Source organism: Mauremys reevesii, linkage group 8, assembly GCF_016161935.1.
Source record: "Mauremys reevesii isolate NIE-2019 linkage group 8, ASM1616193v1, whole genome shotgun sequence".
In the NCBI taxonomy this organism is placed as follows: domain Eukaryota; kingdom Metazoa; phylum Chordata; order Testudines; family Geoemydidae; genus Mauremys; species Mauremys reevesii.
This window is the reverse complement of record NC_052630.1, coordinates 7190454-7211408: the sequence shown is the minus strand read 5'-3', so window position 1 is coordinate 7211408 and position 20955 is coordinate 7190454. Positions and strand designations below refer to the sequence as shown.

At 47.6% G+C, this 20955-nt stretch overlaps 1 protein-coding gene across 4 annotated transcripts in view; it reads right to left on the bottom strand.

Annotated features, from left to right (window-relative positions):
• Positions 1 to 20955, bottom strand: part of FLT4 (fms related receptor tyrosine kinase 4) — a 109014-nt gene that overhangs the window by 41138 nt on the left and 46921 nt on the right. For all 4 annotated transcript variants that reach the window (XM_039484994.1, XM_039484993.1, XM_039484995.1 and 1 more), the window contains exons 3-9: positions 14570 to 14844; positions 6148 to 6260; positions 5088 to 5250; positions 3961 to 4100; positions 2975 to 3146; positions 1933 to 2050; positions 851 to 1005 (exon numbers count right to left, since the gene is read on the bottom strand). In XM_039484994.1, the coding sequence (XP_039340928.1) occupies positions 851 to 1005; positions 1933 to 2050; positions 2975 to 3146; positions 3961 to 4100; positions 5088 to 5250; positions 6148 to 6260; positions 14570 to 14844 (1136 nt within the window). The remainder of the gene's footprint in view (positions 1 to 850; positions 1006 to 1932; positions 2051 to 2974; positions 3147 to 3960; positions 4101 to 5087; positions 5251 to 6147; positions 6261 to 14569; positions 14845 to 20955) is intronic.

Sequence of the window (20955 nt, the reverse complement as noted above, 5' to 3'; positions counted from 1 at the left end):
CTTTAATTAGGGTTAGACCATCCCCACCCCTCACATCCCAGAATTCCATGCTCTGCCATATTGCAGGGATGCATGAGGGATCACATTCATCCCTGTTGTAACTCCACTGAGGTCCATGGAATTGCACTGGGGTGAATCTGGCACAAGTACCTTGGGGAACATGGATATAAACCCCAGGTATCAAGTTTCTATTCTGCCCTGACACAAAGTCCTAGTCGGAATCAGTGTCACTCACCATCCTCCATCAGCTCTTCCTACAGGAGCTTTTCTAAACCAGATCTGGGAGACAGCTGCAAATCCCAGCACATCAGCATCAGAATTTAGACGTGCATGAAGACAAGGAAGATTGCTCATGGAAAAGAGGTCACCTTCATTTTCTATATTTCTCCATGTCCCGTGACAGAGAAATCTCTGATGATAATAATATCTAGCTCTTATTTAGCACTTTTCGTCAGTAGATCTCAAAGCACTTTAGAAAGGGGATCAGCATTTTAGAGATGGAGGAACTGAGTCACAGAGATGGGAAGTGACTTGCCCAAGGTCACCCAGCAGTGGCAGAGATGGAAATAAAACCCAGGTCTCCTGAGTTCCACTCCAGTGCTCTGTCCACTAGCTCACACTGAAAAGGCCATGTGTCATTATCTAGCTACAATTGGTGGAATGGGGAAAGAGGAGAGGTATAAACTTTGACTGCTACAGACTAGTGACATCCCCTGGTGAATTAAATACAACGGGCTAATGATTGCAGGGGAGTTACTCCAGGAATGAGCTTGGCCCACTGGGCCTAAGAACACCAGGAAGGTCTCTTGGCCAGTTGCCTCCTGCCATTTTCTGCCTTATCCTTCCTTACCATTGACTATTAACTGGAGGCTAATGCGCTCCTCCAGCCCAGCCAGCCTGTTCCATAAAACTAAGGTGTAAGTCCCGGAGTTCTGTTCTGACACGTCTTTGATCTGCATCGAATAGGGAGATTGCTTGTTGGGAATTAACTTGCCGTCCTTGTACCTGGGGGGAAATAGAAAGCAAATGCATAGACAGAGAGGTACGGTCCTACTGAACTAGAGCCAGAGGCCTGCAGGCATTAATGCTGGGAGCCATCTGGCAACAAAATGTGCTCAGCGGGCTTCGGTCACTAATGCTGGGAGCCCTTTCAGATGGGACTTACCAGGTTTCCCAAGAAAACAAGTTAGGGGGCAGCTTGCTGTCCTAGAGGTAAGAATGCTCCAGGTCAGGATGGGTGGAAAATACCACCACTGGTGTGAGTGGGGAATTCTGGTTGTTAGCCTTTTACACCTGCTTGGCATTGGTGCAATTGGTGACAAGTGGAGGATCAGGCCCTCAGCCTTTCTGTTCCAGGCTGCAGCAGCGACCCCAGCTGGCTGGTCAGGAGAGAGGCAGCACCAACGGAGCTCCCAAGGGAGTTCAGTTCGGCCCCTCTGCTCAGCGCAGACTGGAATCTTTGCTGTGTACGTGCCAGGTTCCAGGACCTAACCTACCATCCCCTCTCCCACTGCCCCACTCCCAACCCCAGGAAGGCCTCCGCCCTGTTGTGTGTGAGGACAGGTGTTGCACAGAAGCAGGGAGCGCTGGGCAGCCCTGTGGATGCGGGTGCGGTGGGAGGAGAAAAGCGAACGACGAGAGAGCAGAATGTGGCCAAAACCAGAAGACTGCACGCGAGGACCAATTAGGAAGGTTTTCTTCCTTGGCTGGCTGCCAGCTGGCTGGGAAATAGCTAAGGGAGAGCTTTTCCATCAGTAGAAATTGCTGGGATCCTCAGGCCAACCGTATCAGCCAGCAACTTCTGCTGCAGAGTGGCATAGGGATATCCCCTCCTGCAAGGAATTTCCGCAAGACCCTTTTTAACCCCTATTCCCCCCTCTGTCAAGGATGGGCATGAAGGCTGGGGGACACAGGCTAAGAAAGGTGGGTTACCACTGGAACTCTGGCGGGGGATAGGCGACCACCTTCACTGGCAGTTTCACGACTTCGTCTCCCGCTGTGGCTTCTATCACTGGGCCCTTCCTCCACTCCACGTTGATGAAGGGCTTCTCTGTAAAAGCAGGGCCACGCAGACAGGTGACAAGACAAAAAGGGGTAGGGAAGCAGAAAGAGACCTGTCAAGCTGCTGAGCTGTCACAGCGGCAGAGATGTCACTTGCCCAGCAACCCGAGAAGGAGACTTTCTGAGACATTCATAATACTGTACCCAGCTCTTTTTTCATGCTTTTCATCAGCAGATCTCAAAGATGGTTAGAATCATTATCCTCATTTTACAGATGGGGAAACAAACAGTCACAGAGAGGTGAAGTGACCTGCCCATAGCACCCAGCAGGCTAACAGAAAGCCAGGAATAGAACCCAAGTCTTCTGAGTTCTACCCCAATGCGCAATCCACTACACTACACTACCCTGCCTTGTCAATAAAGTGATGTGACTGTGCGTCTCCAAGTGCGTTTGTGCAAGTGTATGCTTGTCTGTGCACGTGTGTGGCTACACGTATACATCTCTGCAGCGTGCGCTCGTATGGGGGTGAGCCCACCCCCATGATCACATGGGCACTGTGTGGTGATGCGCAGGCACATAGGCGTACTTGTAATTTATTGCCAAGGACGTCTCAGCTCAAGTGAGTGTTTGCCTTGCGGTGAGGTTCATGCTATTTCACACCCAGCTGTCCAGCGTGATGACATGGGCACAGAGCGGTTGAACGACTTACTTCGTGGGGGTGAAGGGAAGGTCACATACATTGAGTCTGTAGCTTAGCTGTTACTGGAATTCAAGGGTCCCTGGGTCATGGGGATCCTCTAACCTCTAGATCGCATGCAACAGGCAATGCTTCAAAAATAGCTCTCCGGCGGGTTAGTGAACAAAACGCCTCCTGATCATTTTTAGAATTCTCTTCTCCTTGGCTGTCTCTTTTTGGTCTCTCTGCCCACTGCCCCACCCCTGCTGTCTTGACAAAGCAGAAACCCATTGTACCGTGCACAATGACATCGATGCTCTCCTCGAACGTCTGCTCCCCATTGCTGGCCATGCACACGTATTTCCCCAGGTCCTGCTGGCTCACGTTTTGGATGATCAGGATGCTGGAGAGCTCAGTGTGGGTCTGCTGGGAGCGCCTCTCGGGCAGCTCAGTGACAGCCCGGTGCGCCTGCCAAGAAGAGGTGGAAGGGGGTTAAAAGATAAGTCAAGGGAACAGAGACAGTTTGGATGGGTTACATGTGAGGCTCCTCACTGCCAGGAGCATTCAGTTTCCTCACTTCTTCCCGAGTCATTGTTTAAAAGATGGGCAGCGCCAAGAACTGCTTCAGCCCTTGAGCCACGATAGGGCTGGCAAAGAGCCATTCCTATGGGCCTAGAAATACACGTCATAGTCTTGTAACAGGTCCTTTGTTATCACAGGCTCCACGCCAATCTGTGGGCCAGTCGCCTGGGGCAGAGCGTAATCAGTCTGCAGAGCCCCCTCACTACAGTAATTCCTTGACGCCCACAAGATGATATCACCCTGGAATAACATTCTGCAGAGAGAAATCTGCTCTGTGGCTATTCTCCCTGCTCCTCTGTAGTTACAGTTACCACAAGCTAGCAGTTATTTTTTGGGATGGGAGAGAGGGAGCAAAGCTTCTGCTGCAGAGTGGCAAAATGGGATGCCCTGCCTCAGCCAATGACGTCACAGCACAATTGGTATCTAACTCTCACTGACAGCTCTGAACGGAGTTTACTGACTGGCAAATCCCTTCCCAGCTCACAAACTGAGATGGGAACCGGATGAGCGTTAAGCTTAGGGACCACACGTCCTGCTTATCGGCCACTGATTTCTTTAAGCCAGCACAGAAAGAGTAACTGAATTGCCTAGAGAGGTAGGTCTGAGCAGACGTCCTGTAGAAACAGCCAGCACAGATTGTTCCTTAAGGAAAGAGGTTTGTGGGGGGAGCAGCTGAGGGAGAGGGGAAAGTTACATGTACCTGTTTTCCAGGATAATCCCACTGGAAGTTTACTCCAGCGTTAAACTCAGCCCACACTGTGCAGTTGAGGACCAGCTTTTCTCCCACTAGTAGCTCCATTGCCTTCTTAGGAAACAACTGGATGTCATACAGCTCATTCCCTGATATAAAGAAGGTGACAAAAATACATCTCTAAGCTAAAGAAATGCCATTAACTCTTTGACACTGGGATCTGGAACTCTCCATACAATGCACATCGGCTCCCTGGGGCTTGCAATTGAGCCCAACCCATCGTCCCTTCACCTTCCCGTCCCTGGGTTTCGCTTCATTCTATGGACATCTGCACCTGAAGGGGGCAGTGATGGGTAAAGCAGCAACACCACAAGGAAGGAGAAAGTGACCTTTCTCCACCTCCAGCGCTGCCTGGTCACTGACTGTTACCAATGCAGACAGTTGTAAGGGGATCATAGTGTGCATGCTACAGCATGGAGTGCTGCATATATACAGCACAGCTTGAATACGATAAATCCAACATAATGTCGTATAGTACAGACTGCTGGGCCAGGCTAGTGCCATCATACTCTGCTGAGACTCACCTCTAGAACACAAGATTTGAGAACTGCAGCACCATTAAAACTGCCCCATTTGCACCTAACCGAATCTCTAAGGGTCAGATTCTGATACCCTTCAATTGAGTAATACCTTACTCCATGACTAGTCCCGCTGAATCCAACGGGACAGCTTAAGGGGTAAGGTGCCACTCAGTGTGAGTAAAGGTATTAGGATCTGGCCCCTTAAGTGGTCATTGAAAAGATGCCTTCCTAAATTAGAAAAGGAGCCATTTAGATTGCATGAGGGATTCCTCACTTTTCTAAGCGTCGGTGATTCCAGGCTGGGTGGTGTGTTTTGGGTCACCAACAATTAATTTGCAATGAAATGTTCCCAAACGGACTCTGAAACCCACCCACATTAAAATGAATGGGAAAGTTCATCACTCTGCTAAGAACTTATCACCATCTGCCCATTTGCAGCCTCACCAGTACATCCCGTCATTTCTCTCTCCAAGTTATTGAGAGGAGAAAACTAGTTTTCTTTTTCCACTGGGAGCTGAAATTCTAGAGTGACCTGCTGCCCTGCTCCAGCCTCACCTGTGACGTGCACAATGAAATAATTGGACCTGAAGAGTTTCTTGTCAATGATGGTTTCGCACTGGACAAACAAGGAGTCTCTGATCAGGTGGGTGGGGACCAGCATCCCCTTCTTGTTGTCCCAGAGAATTCTTCTCCCGTCTGGGTAGATAATGGAGCTTGGCTGCAAAAAGCAACATTTTGCAAACTGTTTGCAGAAGAACATGGTGGCAGCATTCCCTCACCAACCCCCTGTTCTTCCAAGCTAACACATTCCATTTTTGTTGGCTGGGCAGAATAAATGCAGCGTCACGCCACACTGGACTCCTGCCCTCTCTTCCCCCCACTTCTTTGTCCTATAGGAATCCCAGCATCCTCTGCTGCCTGGGAAGTGACCATAGAAGTATCCATGCAGTTAAGCTCACAGTCTGCAGAATGGGACTGGAACTTCCAGGAATGGAAACAGATAGTGATAACTAAGGAAATTGCTGCTGATTCCCCAAACATATGCCCAAATGGGATGAAGGCTGACCTTGTGTGGGGTCCTTCCCGGGCAAGGGAAAGGCCCCTGGCCCCCAAAGCGTCCCATGAGGCCTTTGCACAATAGTAACACTCATCCTGGAAGGATGTATCAGCATTGTAAAAAAGTCACAAAGCAAGCTGATAATAGAGTTGTTTTTAATCAGCAGTCTCTACAAGTACAGGCGCCTGTCCCTTGGGAACACTGACCACCAAGGGTATTTGAAGACCAAGGAGCTAAAGGTAGCAGAGACAACAATGAACAGGTGTGGATGCTATTGGGAAATGCTACTAAACAAAGATTTTACAACTTCAGTGAGGGGGAGCAGATCTAGCAGGAAACCCATAGGCCATGCTGCAGGGAATGCCCAAAGCAGCTGGTCAGCAGAGCTTGGGTCAACACAGAAAATGAGGAAGCCGGCGGCTTGCATTTTCCATGGAAAACCCACCCTGTGCATTTCCCAGCTCCTGCAATGTCTATTCTGCTCCTTCTCAGCCAATTAAAATGCATAATAAAGGAGATATTGTCTATACAGGAGCCTCATCCAGGCAGGTCTCTTACCAAGAACAGGGTGATGTTAAGATCTGGGATGGATACCAAGCAGGGCACCCAGGTGTTCTCTTTCTTGTTGATGAGGAGTGTTTCGGGTCTGTTGATAAATGGTTGCTCAAAATCTGAGAAAGAGAAGTGAAGAAAAGAAAGAATAAACAGAGGCAGGAGAAGAACAGAAGGGGGAGAAACAAGAAAAAGGTGAATTTCAGGCATTTGTTAACCCAGCAAAAGCTTGCCAGAGGTAGCGCTGCTGAGCCAGACACCTTGACTATTCAGGAGCTGGAAAGTTTAAAAGACTCCTTGTACCTGAGACTCGGGTGACTTGCCACTGAACAACCTCTCAGCATCCAGCAGACACCAAGCGAACAATCAAAGGCAAAGCAAAGCAACTTGGTAGAGGCAATGCAAGGAATCTCTGAAATTCAGGCCTGGCCTGCAATTCATCTTCTGATATCACCATGAGCCTCCTCGTTACAGGAGACCCCACCCTTCATCCAGCCAGTCAGGGTTGTCCATGTTGGGTGTCTCCTCTCAGCCCAATTGCCATGGCAGTTGAGTGGTTTTTTTTTGAATTTTTGTAAATTTAGGACGTTAACCCCCCTCCCCCCAGCTCTCTACAGGTCTCTCTCTCTGGGCCCTTGGTTCAAATCTACCTCAGGGGACTTTGTGAAACAGGCTCTTCTTTGCCTCAGTTCAGTCCCTGGCCGGCTCTTCCCCTCACACCTAAATGGCTCTGGGTCACTGGGCAGAGCTAGCCGGGATGTGCAGGCCCAGAGTAAAGGCAGCCAGCACGACCTTCCGGCCCGAGGAGGAGGTGATCTGCAGCCCAATGGCGTGCAGATGTCATCCTGTGGAGATCCCGCCCGGTAGATAAACAAATGAGCTGAGCTTTCCAGGGCTTCCACCCAACCTCCTCTCAACTTTCACAAGCACAAATATTGACAGGAAGAGCAAAAACACCAAGTACACAGAATTAATGTTTGAAGCTGTTTAATAAATGCAGTTTCTTAGGCCAGGCCCGTCAGAGCCACACGGGATCTGAGTGAGGGCCTCCAAGGAAAATCCAAGAAACAAGCGCCCCATGGAGGGGCTGCTCTCCCTGTTCTGCTCAGCACACTGCCTGGATCAAATGAGAGAAGGTCCAAAATGTCAGGGACACATCTAACCACTAGCGCATACGGCGCTTCCAATGACATGGGGGGGGGGGTCCATTTCTGTAGCATGGATAATGTTTTCTGTAAACACCGTTTCATGACTCAGTATTTCTGATGTCACTCCAAACAGTGGGACTGGATAACTGGATGATCCAGCAGACTGGGAATGGGCTACAGAGATTTTCACCTCTAAATCATCAATTCAAATCCAGCCTAGAGCCACAGTGAGAGAGAGCTGAGAGCAGCTGATGCCTGTTTGCTGGCATATAGTGGTTGCTATTATTATTTGGATTGTGGTAGCACCTAGGAGCCCCAGTCATGGACCAGGTCCCCTTTATGCTAGGTGCTTACAATCTAAGTAAAAAGATAGAGATTCCCAACAGTTTCTAAGATGCATTATTTGCTCTTCCCTCTGCCCGTAGTTAGAATAGGAAATAACAGATGTAACCGTGCGGCGTCCATTGGCGAATGTTGACTTTTAAATGGCAACCACTGTACTATGTGTGCAATGAGTTCTAGTGGACATGGGTTCACATAAAATCTATTACCACAATTAGGCCTCTTTTGAGCAGTCTCAGTTATAACAAAGTCAATGTATCTCACACAAATACCATGTGGCCACTGTCATCCTTGAGCAGCTAGTCCACATACAAAGATGCTACAACTTTTGTCCCGCAGAACCCGTGTTTTATAGTTTGGGCAGTAGAGACTCGTGCTTTTAAGTCCCAGGGTCAATCCCAGGATACCTTAACAAGAACTGAAGAAGCCTAGAGACCAAACTCTCTTCTCATCCCTAACAGGTGTTCCCCTACCTGGCTCACTGGCAGGGGCCAGGTGGGAAGTTTGCACTGCTATTGCTCATGTTCACCTGCACTGAAGCACAGGGTTTTTCTGTTGCCCTTGCCAATATGGGGACTTTGCAGTGTTTTTCTCCCATGAATTTCTTTGTTGTTAAATGCTCCTGCCAAAAGGTTCCGTTTTAGGGGTTACTTCATCGTTGTGGCTTTATATAATAGTGCCTTCAGGATGCACATGAAGAATAGCCACTGATGTTCATATGAAGGACTAAGGCAAGATTAGAATAGGAGACAACTAATATTTGGGATAGGAATTCCTGCCAAGTCTCTTCTGCTGCTGGCTATTGTTGTTTTGAGTTTGTTATGGAAGGATTTGTTCTGAAATATCAGCACCAGCTGCCCAGCTGGGTATTCGGTGCTCTGCAAACACCAGCCGCATACGCTTAACTGGCCACTCTAAATCGAGACCAGATCCTACGTATCCCGTGTCTAGAATCTACACTGACGCCAGCGTCACTCCAAAGTGAAGGCAATATCCTTTGAAATGTCTGTGTTGTATCTGATCTTGTCTGGCTTCACTTGTGCAATCTGCCCATTTAGCCTATGGGAATATTTCGTATTTAGGGTTGTGGTGGATCTTCAGAAAGACCTGGGTTTGGTGCATGAATTGCTGGATGAACTGAATTGTTGGGTCAGACTAGATTATCACAATGGTCCCTTCTGGCCTTAAAATCTATTACTATATTTACCTGGGTCCCTACAGAGACTATAACCATAACTTCCAAGGGAGGTGAGGTTCCCCTTGGCATAGCACCTTATGTAGGGCCATGGGTTAAGATGCCTGCGACCCTTTTTCCTCTAGACCCAACCACTAGAGCGGTCTTTTTAAAACAGAAGTGCTCAAATATTGCCCAACTGAGAGCCACACTTGCAACTTGCCAGGAGCCTGAGACCTGCACCAGTGTCTGAGTGGGCCCAGCCAGAATAAGCCCATCCCATTGGCTGCCGTTGGTATAATATGTGACAACGATTGCCATTAAAAGGTGGGTGTTTGCCAGCACTCAGCGCACAGTGGTATCAGATATACCGCGGTCTTTCACTCCACTTCAAAAGAGGGAATAGCTGCAGCTGCTGCAGACACTGTGGCATGGCAACTCAACATCAGAGATGAAGGTTGCCACGGCCCCCAATTTAGGATCATGCAGCTTAGACTTAGGGGTACTCTGTTTTAAAATTTAATTTGCATGGAGCACCTATTAGTTCATTTTCACGGGCTCTTAGCCCTACAAGTCTGCTGTCTTTGTGCTCAGGGCTGCAGATTTGTTTGTGAATTTGAACACAGCCCTGATTCCTGTCACTGGCCCTTCACAGCGTTTTGGAGAAGGGGAAGGGAATAACTATTGCAGGTGAGACACCATGAGATCTCTTCTGAGCTCTCAGATGGCAGCAAAGAACTCAGTTACTAGGTGGATCACTGCCAAGGAGACTGTGATTCATGTTCTCATTTTCTTGTCTGGCCACATCACGTGTTGTCTATAAGGCTGTCATAATGGGTGGGCTGGGACTCATTTAGCATCTTCGTCAGCCATAGATACTAAGCCCTCTGAGACAGGGGCTGCATTCTGTTCTGTTTGTTATAGGCACTCTGTATGTTTACAGCATTCACTAAAAAAGTGTAATAATAAAATAATAACACATACATACACACATACACACACGGGGAGAGAGAAGACCTGTAGAGTATTAATTTTTAGTGCTGAGTATAGATGGTCAGATCAAAGCAATAGAAGGTCCCACTGTTCTATCACAGCACAGACATCCTCCCGTTGATTCTACAGAGAGCTCTAATGTGAAAATTTATGTTGAGTGATAAATTAGTGGTTTGATTACCATCTCTGTGGACTTCCCCAACAAATAAATCAGCCCTCCCTAGCTCTTGGGATGGAGCTACAGAACACAGAACAACTCAGCTGGAGAAGAGCAGAACTTTATCTGGAAATCCTACAATTGGCAACTCGCCAGTGGGGATGTTGAGGGGAGGGGGGAAACATTCCCTGATCACACGTCAAATTCCAAGTATTCTCTAGGTTTAAAAATTATAGGCCAAAGTTTTAAGAATGGATGTCAAAATCCATATGCAAAAAAGGCTCTTGCAAATGCACACGATTTACTTTACACATGTAAGTGAGGTATAAATTATGCACATTGTTAGCTAGACACTCAACCAGCCGTATAGCTAGGTACTTATACAATCCTCGCTATTGTCATCTGAGCTGCTATCCCACATTTATGCATTAGCCTCCCAGCACACCTGTGACAAGGGAAAATATAAAAGCAGCAAAGAGTCTTGTGGCACCTTATAGACTAACAGACGTTTGGGAGCATGAGCTTTCGTGGGTGAATACATGCATCCGACGAAGGGGTATTCACCCACGAAAGCTCATGCTCCCAAATGTCTGTTAGTCTATAAGGTGCCACAAGACTCTTTGCTGCTTTTACAGATCCAGACTAACACAGCTACCCCTCTGATAAGGGAAAATATCACATTTTACAGACAGGGAACTGAGCCACAGAAAAGTCAAGCAATTCACCTTTGGGCACATGTGTCAAAGCCAGGAATTGAACCTCTATTTCTAGACTCCTGTCTAGGGCCTTAACCACAAGACCATCCATCCTCACTGTCAGCTGTATAGATTGATCTGATTTGCCACTGCAGTAACTGCATGCTCAGACGCAGCCAGAATTTTGTGTGCCATTTTTTGGCACTGATCTGGGCCTTTTGAAAATTTTGTCTCCCATTATCATGACTCCTGTCTTATGACAATGGCACTGGCTAAAAGAGGGAGAAATAACTGTACAGCTGAACTAAGCCAACAGTTTCCAGTGGACGGACCTTTATCTTAACAGCATCCATTTTAAGCCTTGCAGCGGGGGAGTGTGGGAGGAACTTGGCGGGATGCAGAGAGTTTGTGCATCAGCCTTTCGCCTCTGCAGACCTTCAGATTTGAATTAGGTCTCATGTTTGAGTGGGACAGTCTCGATTTCATCTGGGCGGACAGTCTGCCTCTCCATAAAACACCCAGAATTCTGCAGGACTGGCAGGCTGTCTCTGCTCAGAGGAGGTCAAGACTGGAAGAGAAGAGAGGGCTACATATCAAGACTGATAGAACTGGCAGAGGTTTTGGGGGATCCTGAACCGGGACTGGCATAGAAAGAGGTATTACATGTCAGGGCTGAAATACATTGGCAGAGCAGTGTATGGCTGGGTTGCACACCATCTGGCTGCACTGTGTCCTGCTCTCCTCGGTCTGTCGGTCCAGCACTATATTGAGCATTACAGTTAGTCCGGCTCTGTTTCTTTGACAGCCCCCCAGTAGACCAAAGGCTAATTGTTTTATTTATTTATGTATTTTACAGATAGAGCTTCTCCAAGGCCAGTGATCTGCTTCTAGGGCACGGCAGAGCTGAAAATTCCTGCATTCCAGTCCGACTGGAACAATCACCCCAGGCACCAATGTAATTGAATCCTGGCCGGAGCAGAGCTTCAGCAATCCCCCAGAAGTGGACGGATATTGATTTGCTCTCAGCATGGGGAAATGGTCCTCGCCCCACTTTCCAAGCCCTCTGGATTCCAAAAGCCTTTTGCAGACAAGAGGATGAGCATGTTTATGGAGGAACCTTTCAAGAAAGGAGGTGTGAACTCAGTTCTGTCCAGCTGCTGCTGGAAGACATGTTGCTGCCTGAAAGCAAGGTTGGACTTTTTTCATATTTCTGTCATCGTTATCAAGCTTTCCTTGAATTTCTGTCTTTATCTCTCACTCAGTCAGACTGACTCTCACTACTGTCTGTGTCTTGTGATTAATCCAGGGCTGTCGACTAATTGCAGTCAACTCATGCGATTAACTCAAAAAAATTAATCGCGATTAAAAAAAATTAATCACAATTAATCGCACTGTTAAACAATAGAATGCCAACTGAAGTTTATTAAATATTTTTGGATGTTTTTCTACATTTTCAAATGTATTGATTTCTATTACAACACAGAATACAAAGTGTACAGTGCTTATTTTATATTATTATTTTGTATTACAAATATTTGCACCGTAAAAATGATAAACAAAAGAAATAGTATTTTTCAGTTCACCTCATACAAGTACTGTAGTGCAATCTCTTTATTGGGAAAGTGTAACTTACAAATACAGATTTTTTTGTTACATGACTGCACTCAAAAACAAAACAATATAAAACTTTAGAGCTTAGAAGTCCATTCAGTCCTCCCTCTTGTTCAGCCAATTGCTAAGAGAAACAAGTTTGTTTACATTTACGGGAGATACTGCTGCCTGCTTCATATTTACAATTAAGAAATTAAGAACAGGCATTCGCATGGCACTTTTGTAGCTGATGTTGCAAGGTATTTACATGCCAGATATGCTAAACATTTGTATGCCTTCATGCTTCGGCCACCATTCTAGAGGACATTCTTCCATGCTGATGATGCTTGTTAAAAAAACAATGTGTTAACTAAATTTGTGACTGAACTCCTTGGGGGAGAATTGTATGTCTCTTGCTCTGTTTTCCCTCATTCTGCCATATATTTCATGTTATAGCAGTCTCGGATGATGACCCAGCACATGTTCATTTTAAGAACATTTTAACAGCAGATTTGACAAAACACAAAGAAGGTACCAATGTGAGATTTCTAAAAATAGCTACAGCACTTGACCCAAGGTTTAAGAATCTGAAGTGCCATCCAAAATCTGAGAGGGACGAGGTGTGGAGCATGCTTTCAGAAGTCTTAAAAGAGCAGCACTCCAATGCAGAAACTACAGAACCCAAACCACCAAAAAAGAAAATCAACCTTCTGCTGGTGGCATCTGACTCAGATGATGAAAATGAACATGTGTCGGTCTGCACTACTTTGGATTGTTATCGAGCAGAACCTGTCATCAGCATGGACACACGTCCTCTAGAATGGTGGTTGAAGCATGAAGGGACATATGAATCTTTAGTGCATCTGACACGTAAATATCTTGCGCCGCTGGCTACAACAGCACCATGCAAACGCCTGTTCTCACTTTCAAGTGACATTTTAACAAGAAGTGGGCAGCATTATCTCCTGCAAATTGTAATCAAATTTGTTTGTCTGAGCGATTGGCTGAAGTAGGACTGAGTGGACTTGCAGGATCTAAAGTTTTACGTTGTTTATTTTTGAATGCAGGGTTTTTTTTATACATAATTCTACATTTGTAAGTTCAACTTTCATGATACAGTACTTGTATGAGGTGAACTGAAAAATATATATATTTTTTTGGTGCAAATATTTTTAATCAAAAATAAATATAGAGTGAGCACTGTACACTTTGTATTCTGTGTTGTAATTGAAATCAATACATTTGAAAATGTAGAAAACATCAAAAAATATGTAAATAAATGGTATTCTATTATTAACAGCGCAATTAATCTCACGATTAATTTTTTAATCATGCGATTAAGCATAATTGCTTTTTTTAAATTGCTTGACAGCCCTAGATTAATCACATCCAGGGTTTGAAAGCCCTGATGCAAGTAGGCAAACACAATTGCTCCTCTTCACCCAGATGACCAGGGATGCCACCAGCCAATGGTGATCTTTCATACGGAGAGTAATTTCTTACCACCCACCCCATCTGTCCCAGCTTGTACGTATTCCTGTAGCCAGGCAAAATCTAACACCACAGACCTTTCTTAGGTACAGTGATGCTACCATGTCCCTGTATTATTCACAGAGCTATGTAATCTTAACCGTGTCTACACAGCAAATGCAGTGTGGACAGGCATATCAGTGCTCGCTTAGTCAATTAGCATGGGTAACACTAATAGTGGAGACACGGTGGCTAGGGCTTCAGTACAGGATAGCCACCTCAGCACAAGCCGACGGGGCCCTGGGTATGTACTGGGGCAGCTGGCTCATGCTGAAGTCTGTGCTGCCACGTCTACACTACTACTGTTACCTGTGCTAGCTAGGTTAAAACTAGTGTGCACAGGTACGAGTGTTACCTGCACTGGCAGTGCAGCTGTACCCTTAATGTGCCAGCATGGGGTGCTGCCAGCCTACGCTGAAGAGACGCTTGGGATTGACCTAACAGGGAGCTCTGCCGAACAGAGGCGAGGTGCACTGGCAGAGCTGTGCGAGAGGACTAGCAAGGCTACTTCAGGTCAGGACGGAGGTGAAGTGGTAGAACTGGGGAGTTTATACAGATCCCCACGTTGTCCGGTTCTAAACCTGTGCTTGTCAGTCTCCCTTTAGAAGGCAGGTGACCCTTTCCCACGCACACTGACTCTAACCCCTCAGCCGCTTCGCCTTGGGCTAGTCCTCCCCACCTGCTGCGATAGCCACTTCCCAGGAAGGGTTTGAAGGCTAGCACGTGGGCCAGCCCGTGAGCGCACCCAGCCCGGGTCTGGGTGACGGCAGGTGAAGCTGCACAGTCACTGGCTTCTTACCTCTCACAAACACATAGATGCTGATCGCAGTGGTGCCCTCGATTTTGGCGCTGATGTACTTGTAGTAGCACCGGTAGTAGCCTGTGTCGTTAGCCTGGGTCCCGGCCAGCACTAAGACCTTGCAGTAGGGCTTTGTCTCGGTGCCCTCGCAGTCCTCCTCCCTGATGGTCCGGCCGCCACTGAGGTTCACCAATACCACTGTCTCGTTCTCCTTCTCGCCCTGGTCAGGGTCCACCAGGCCCCCAGGCCACGACCACTCCAGGGGGTGCTGCCCTCTTTACAGAAAGAAAGGGAAAGGTTAGCCAGTGACCAGGAATGGCAGAACCTGGGGGGGCTGTGCATCCTTACTCAACCTTCCCTTCATTCGCACAGGAGTGTGGCTACTACCCTCCCCTGCTAGGGCCATCTTTTTTCCCTACTTCTCCTGTGCGGATTGGGAAAAGGGGGCCCCAGGCAACAGACAGCTGTCCCTGTTCTCCCCCAGGAGAGCCAGAGAAGGTGTGCCCAGCCCCTGTCTGCACATGTCTGGAAGTTCAGGCCATGAACGCCACTGGAGGAACCATCTTGCTCCTCGTGGGGAGTGCGATGGTGAAAGCATATAGCTCCATTAGCACCGCCAGTGACACACAGGAAGGTGGATATATCCCATTGCCATGGGGACACCTCCACAGGGAATTTCATGCTCTCAAATATCAGTTCACTTTCAATAGGGAGTCTACCCGTCCCTAGTTCCCACGACTTTATCTCACTAACACTGATTCCAGGGTGAGGATTAGCTCAGGAGCTAGAGAGAAAGGATCCATTTCTCCAGTATTTCCCATATAGACAACATTTAAGGGCTTGTCTACACTACCGCGCGGGGTCGAGCTAAGATATACAACTTCAGCTACGTGAATAGCGTAGCCGAAGTCGACGTACTTAGATCTATTTACCACGGTATCTTCACTGTGGTAAGTCGACAGCTGATGCTCTCCCATTGACTCTGCTTGTGCTTCTCACTCTGGTGGAGCACCGGAGTAGACGGGAGAGAGATCAATTTATCACATCTATACTAGATGCGATAAATCAACCCCCGCTGGATTGATCACTGCCCGCCGGTCTGGCAGGTAGTGTTGACAAGCCCTTAGCAGTGCTGGCTCCAGACCCCAGCGCGCCAAGCGCGCTTTTGGGGCGGCATTTTGCTGGGAGGGCAGCAGGCGGCTCCAGCGGACCTCCCGCAGGCATGACTGCGGAGAGTCCGCTGGTCCCGGAGCTCAGGTGGACCTCCCGCAGAAATGCCTGTGGAGGGTCCGCTGGTCCCGCGGCTCCGGCGGAGCATCCACAGGCATGCCTGCAGGAGGTCCACCAGAGCCGCGGGACCAGTGGACCCTCCGCAGGCACGTCTGCAAGAGGTCCCCCGGAGCCGAGGGACCGGCGACCGCCAGAGCGCGCCCCGCGGCGCGCCATCCTGCTTGGGGAGGCGGAATTCCTAGAGCCACCTCTGGCCCTTAGAAATGACATTGTCTGTCCTTACCTCATGTGGGGCAGCAGCTGACTCAGGCTCCGATGTGATAAATGGAGAGGAGAGGAGAAATGAAAGAGGAATATGGCGTATTGGAAAGAAAAAGGAAGAAAGAAAATGAGGAGAGAGCAAAGGAGATCAAACAAACGGAAAGCTACAAACTCAAGCTGAACTTCCTTAAATCCAGCCGCTGGGTCTATTTCCCTCCCTTTCATACCAGCTGGGACTCCCTGCAGCCAATCACCCTGGCAGAGGCTCTCACCATGTGTTTTTATTCAAGCGGTCCCTCAATGCTAGTTCCTCTAACCGTTTCTATATGGGGCTGCCCAACGAGCTCCTTACAGGCCGGCTCTAATCTGGTTGTGGAGAGCTCTGACTGCAAATGTTCATCAAACCCAAGGAGGACACCAGAGTTTGTGCTCTATCCTTCAAGGAGAAAGTGCCAGGGAACATGAAGAAAACTCCAGGCATGAAATACGTGTGTATTTACACACGATCTAGGATTTATGGAGCCTGGGATACACACAGACACTCATCTGTGTGCAAAAACCCACCCACACCGCTCGACACAACAGCACTCTCTCATTAAAAATAACACTATCGTGTATTCTACGCTGAAGGTTTCGCTCTGTGAAATCAGACCCTGCCTCAGAGAAAGAGCGATTACTACCAATAGCTGGATTCTTTAAGCAAGGAACTAGGAGGAGGAAATTAGATAAAGATAAGAAAAGAAATTAGATAAAGAGCCCTCAGAGGGCACAATTCGATATGAGCTGACACTAGCCCATGATAGGGTTCCTGTCCCATGGCATTGGAGATGCCATGCCTTCCTCTTTGTATTTGTCTTTAGCAGAGGATTTCCCTTCCTGAAAGCTCTGTGCTGCAGAGACCTTGCTTGGCAGAGGAAGGCTGGAAGGAATTTATAGTTCCTCTAATTAGCCACAGAGGTCCCTGTTGAATGATGCAAGACCCCTCTCCTACCTCCACAGCGGTCCCGGTCCCTGACAATATAGGGAGCAAGAGAAGTCTCAGGAATTGTACACAGATATTAAAATAGTCCATGCTAACAACTCTTTTGGAAGGGATGTTAAACCTCATGCTTCAGGGTGTAAGCCAATCTCTAACTATCAGAGACCAGGATGAGACCTAATGTGGGGGCAGATTATCCTACACCTGCCTACTGTGAGATTCTTACACCTCCCTCTGAAGTCCCTGGTGTTGGCCACTGTCAGAGACAGGCTACTGGGTTAGATGGACCTTGGTTCTGGTCCAGTCTGGCAGTTCCTGTGTTTCTAGGTGTTTCATGGCATTGTGGCATGTTCACCAAAGGACCAGGAGCTGGTTGTCTTCTCCACCAATCAGGATCCAGAATTAGATGCTTAATTACTTACAAAGACTCTTGGTACTTTTTGGCCCAGACTCATTCCCGAGTCTAAGCCAAATGATACCTGTGCAGATGCAGGGGAAAAGCCCAAGCAGCAGGAGGTGCATGAGGAAGGGAGGCTGTTGTGGTCCCAGGGATGCCCACATGGGGACAGTGCAGCTTCCAAAGTGGGTGGTGCTGGGAAGAGAGAGTGGCCAAGGGAGCCAGGGACTGTGCTGATTTAACACATCCAGCGAGCAACCTGTCTGGATGGATATCCCGTGAAACCCTGACCAGTACGTATAGCTTCCCTCCTCTGGGAATCCCCTCCTGGAGTTCAGAAGGATCAGGAGGTGGTGGGAGATTTCTCTAACCGAAGGTGCAGACTGGAGAATTCCAAGTCTCTTTGCTCTAAATGTCCATGGCTTTTGAAATGGGTTTTGTAGGCTTGTCACAGAGTCCTGGGCTCTGTTAAAAGGGGGCTCTGTTGTGAAAGGTGGCTCAGGGAGGCATTGTGGAATTGTGTTCATTGTGCCTCATGAATGCACAAGTAGAACAATGTATGTTCTAGCTGCCTGTCCTGCAAACTCAGCCCGGGCTCGGAGAGCTGAGCTGTGTCCTTTCCTGCTCACATATCACCAATAACAAGAGCTTCAGGCTACATTGTGCCCTCAGTCATATCTGAGCATCCACATTTTCTTCAAAATTTGCCCTCAATGGCACCTGTGCAACCCCCTTGTCTTCAGTGGGCTCGCACCAGAGTAACTGACGGGAACATTTCTGTTTACTTAATTCTGTTGATTCAGGAAATGGAATTGAAACCGCAATTCACTCAGTCTCACAGAGCTAACAGGAATAAAACTGTCCTCTAAAGGTATCTTTATCACTAAAATGAGCAGACCCAGCATACACAAAAGGACAGGTCCGTCGAGCAAGAAGGGGCTGTTTTTACAATGGCACCTGAGCAGAGTGGCACTTTAAGTCTCCGATGTAGCGTGAATCTAGTTTCACTAGGACAGAACAAGCCAGCGTTGGGGAGACACTAGATTAACTTGACTCTTTTCCATAGGATCTTATTTATATTTTAAAAATGTATTTGGATTTTTAAATTGTTTCCATCCAATGCATATACATAAAATCAATCGATCAATCAGACATCAAAACCAGAAACAAATGATAAACCCTCCTCACCTCCTATCCAGAATCATACATGTCATTCCCTACTGAGTCCACCTACTCCCTTCTGCACTTAACTTGCTTTTCAAAAGCCTGGGAGACCAGACTGTAGCTGGTCGGCAGTGCTTATTAACTAGATCTCAAGATTTTAAGGCAGACAATATTATGGAGCCTCAAAACCGCTTGCATTTGTTCAGGAATTCTTGGGGCTGCATATGAAGCTTAATATTTCTACAAGTCTCCAGAGTTTCTGCTTTCTGTTTGTTTACCGATTGGGGTTTTCATATGTTGTCCAATCCATTGTTTTATTAACCATCAGGGCTAGCAGTAGATGAGTGATGGATATTTATATAAACATATATCTGAGATGGGCCAATACAAACAGACATGTTGACAGGCCCAGGGTTGTTCTTAATTGAAGCACTCTTGCCTCAAACATTTCTGGTCCAAATTCCATGGTGATGTGTATGGGGGGGGTGAGTTACATGTCGGTAAGTGGGCGTGAGTCTAAGTTAGTATAATTTGTGTGTTAAGTGGGCTAGAAGGAGATGGAAGTTACACCAGCTTAGACTCTCTTAGATTCACCTCTGAACCTGGCTGGCTGGGTTTGGAAGAGGTCCGAGTCATGGTTTCTGGGCATCTCCCTCTCAGCTATACGTCACCTTCACCGTTTTGTTTCAAAACGGTCTTCGTCACACTGACCCAGCATTGGCCCATCTGTCAGGTCCTTGACAGCATTCTGCTTTGCTGAGAGTTAGGAGACAGGCGGTGCTGGTGCCAGCTAACAACAGATGCATTACAGACTTCTCAACAGCTGTTTTCTTCATTAGCTGAAGTACTTTCTGAAAGGATGCTCTTCAAGGGAGATGGAGAGGAACCGACAGCACTCTTCTTACCTGCCCTCTCTGTATCTCCCAAACACAGACTGATGGATACATAGCAAAAATTGCAGAAGCTCTGTGGTCTAAGCTGTTGAAGAGAGATCACCAAACTTCAGGTAGGACTTTTTGGGTCTGCCATGCTGAGCAGCGAATCAAAATGGGAGCAGTTCTGCTTCTTCCAAATGCTCCCATGAAAGCTTCCGTGCAGGACGTAGGTTTCTCCTTCCATGCTTGCAGCACCACAACAGTGCTCACGTACTTGTCATCGTGAGCCAGGAGAGGTCCAGGATCAAACTTCCTTTCTCCCAGAGCAATATTTGTGCAGCCACAAGCATCCATTAAACAGCTCTATTAAACCATTGTGCAGTTAATGACAATCCTCCCCTCCCCTTTCTGAGGCCTGCTCTACACTTAAAAGTTTTACTGATATAACTATGGCAGTTCGGGATGTGATTTTATGTTCACCAAAATAGTTATACCAGTGACAGCCCTAGTGTGGATGCAGTTACCCTGGGCTAATGGGGATTTATACTGTTACAGCTGTCCCTTTTCCTGTACATGAACAGCTATACCAGCATCAAGCACATTTATGCGGTTATAACTGCATCCCAATAGAGGGTTGTGCAGTTTTAGTTATACCAGTACAGTTAAGGCACTAACGCTTTCTAGCCTAGACCAGGCCTGAATTTCAAAGCCACTTACGCCGACCCAGCACGCCTGAGTGACTAAAACCTGCAGGAGGATGTAAAGGGCAGGTAGTGAGAGGTGTGATACCAATCTCTTTTTGCATTTCTTTCCTCCTGACGTTTCTGCTGCTGTGCAAGCAGCTCCCATGTGCTCTGCTCCAGTATTCAGGAAATGGAAAGGCACCGTCTCTCGGCTTCCCCTCTGGCAAGTGCTGTCAGGCCATGAACACTGAGATTCAGCCCAATATTATTTTCGCCATTCTTGGGACTTGAACTCATAAAAGTGTGGCTCTCACCCCTTTGTCCCTACTCCATCACATGCTCAGACTCAGTTGCTCGGCTCTGCTGCTGGGCACTCCAAGGGCCCAGAGCTGATGCACCTTTCCGGAAGCAAAAGAGGTTTTTTTACATGGGGCCCAGCACTGTCTGTGCAAGGAAACAAAAGCCAGCTTGAGTGCAGTTCTCTGCCTGAACACTGCTTAGCAGCCTTGTACTACAGGGATGGGAGGCTGTAAAAAGGATGGTTCCTAGGAGTTACAATGTGGACAAACAAAAGCCAGCTCCACTTTGACTCCCAGCAGGAGGGTCACTGGTTACTAATGTGAAAGGACATCATTTTAGTTCAATGATCTCCCCCTGCCACCACGGGACCCTCCCCCTTTTCTCTTCTCTGCCCCCACACCTCTGTGGTCTGCACGCTGCATATTTTTGCTGCCATAACGCTTCAGCTCCCATTAATGTAAGCCATGTCTTTTCAGGGTGGTCCAGGGTCCAGAGGA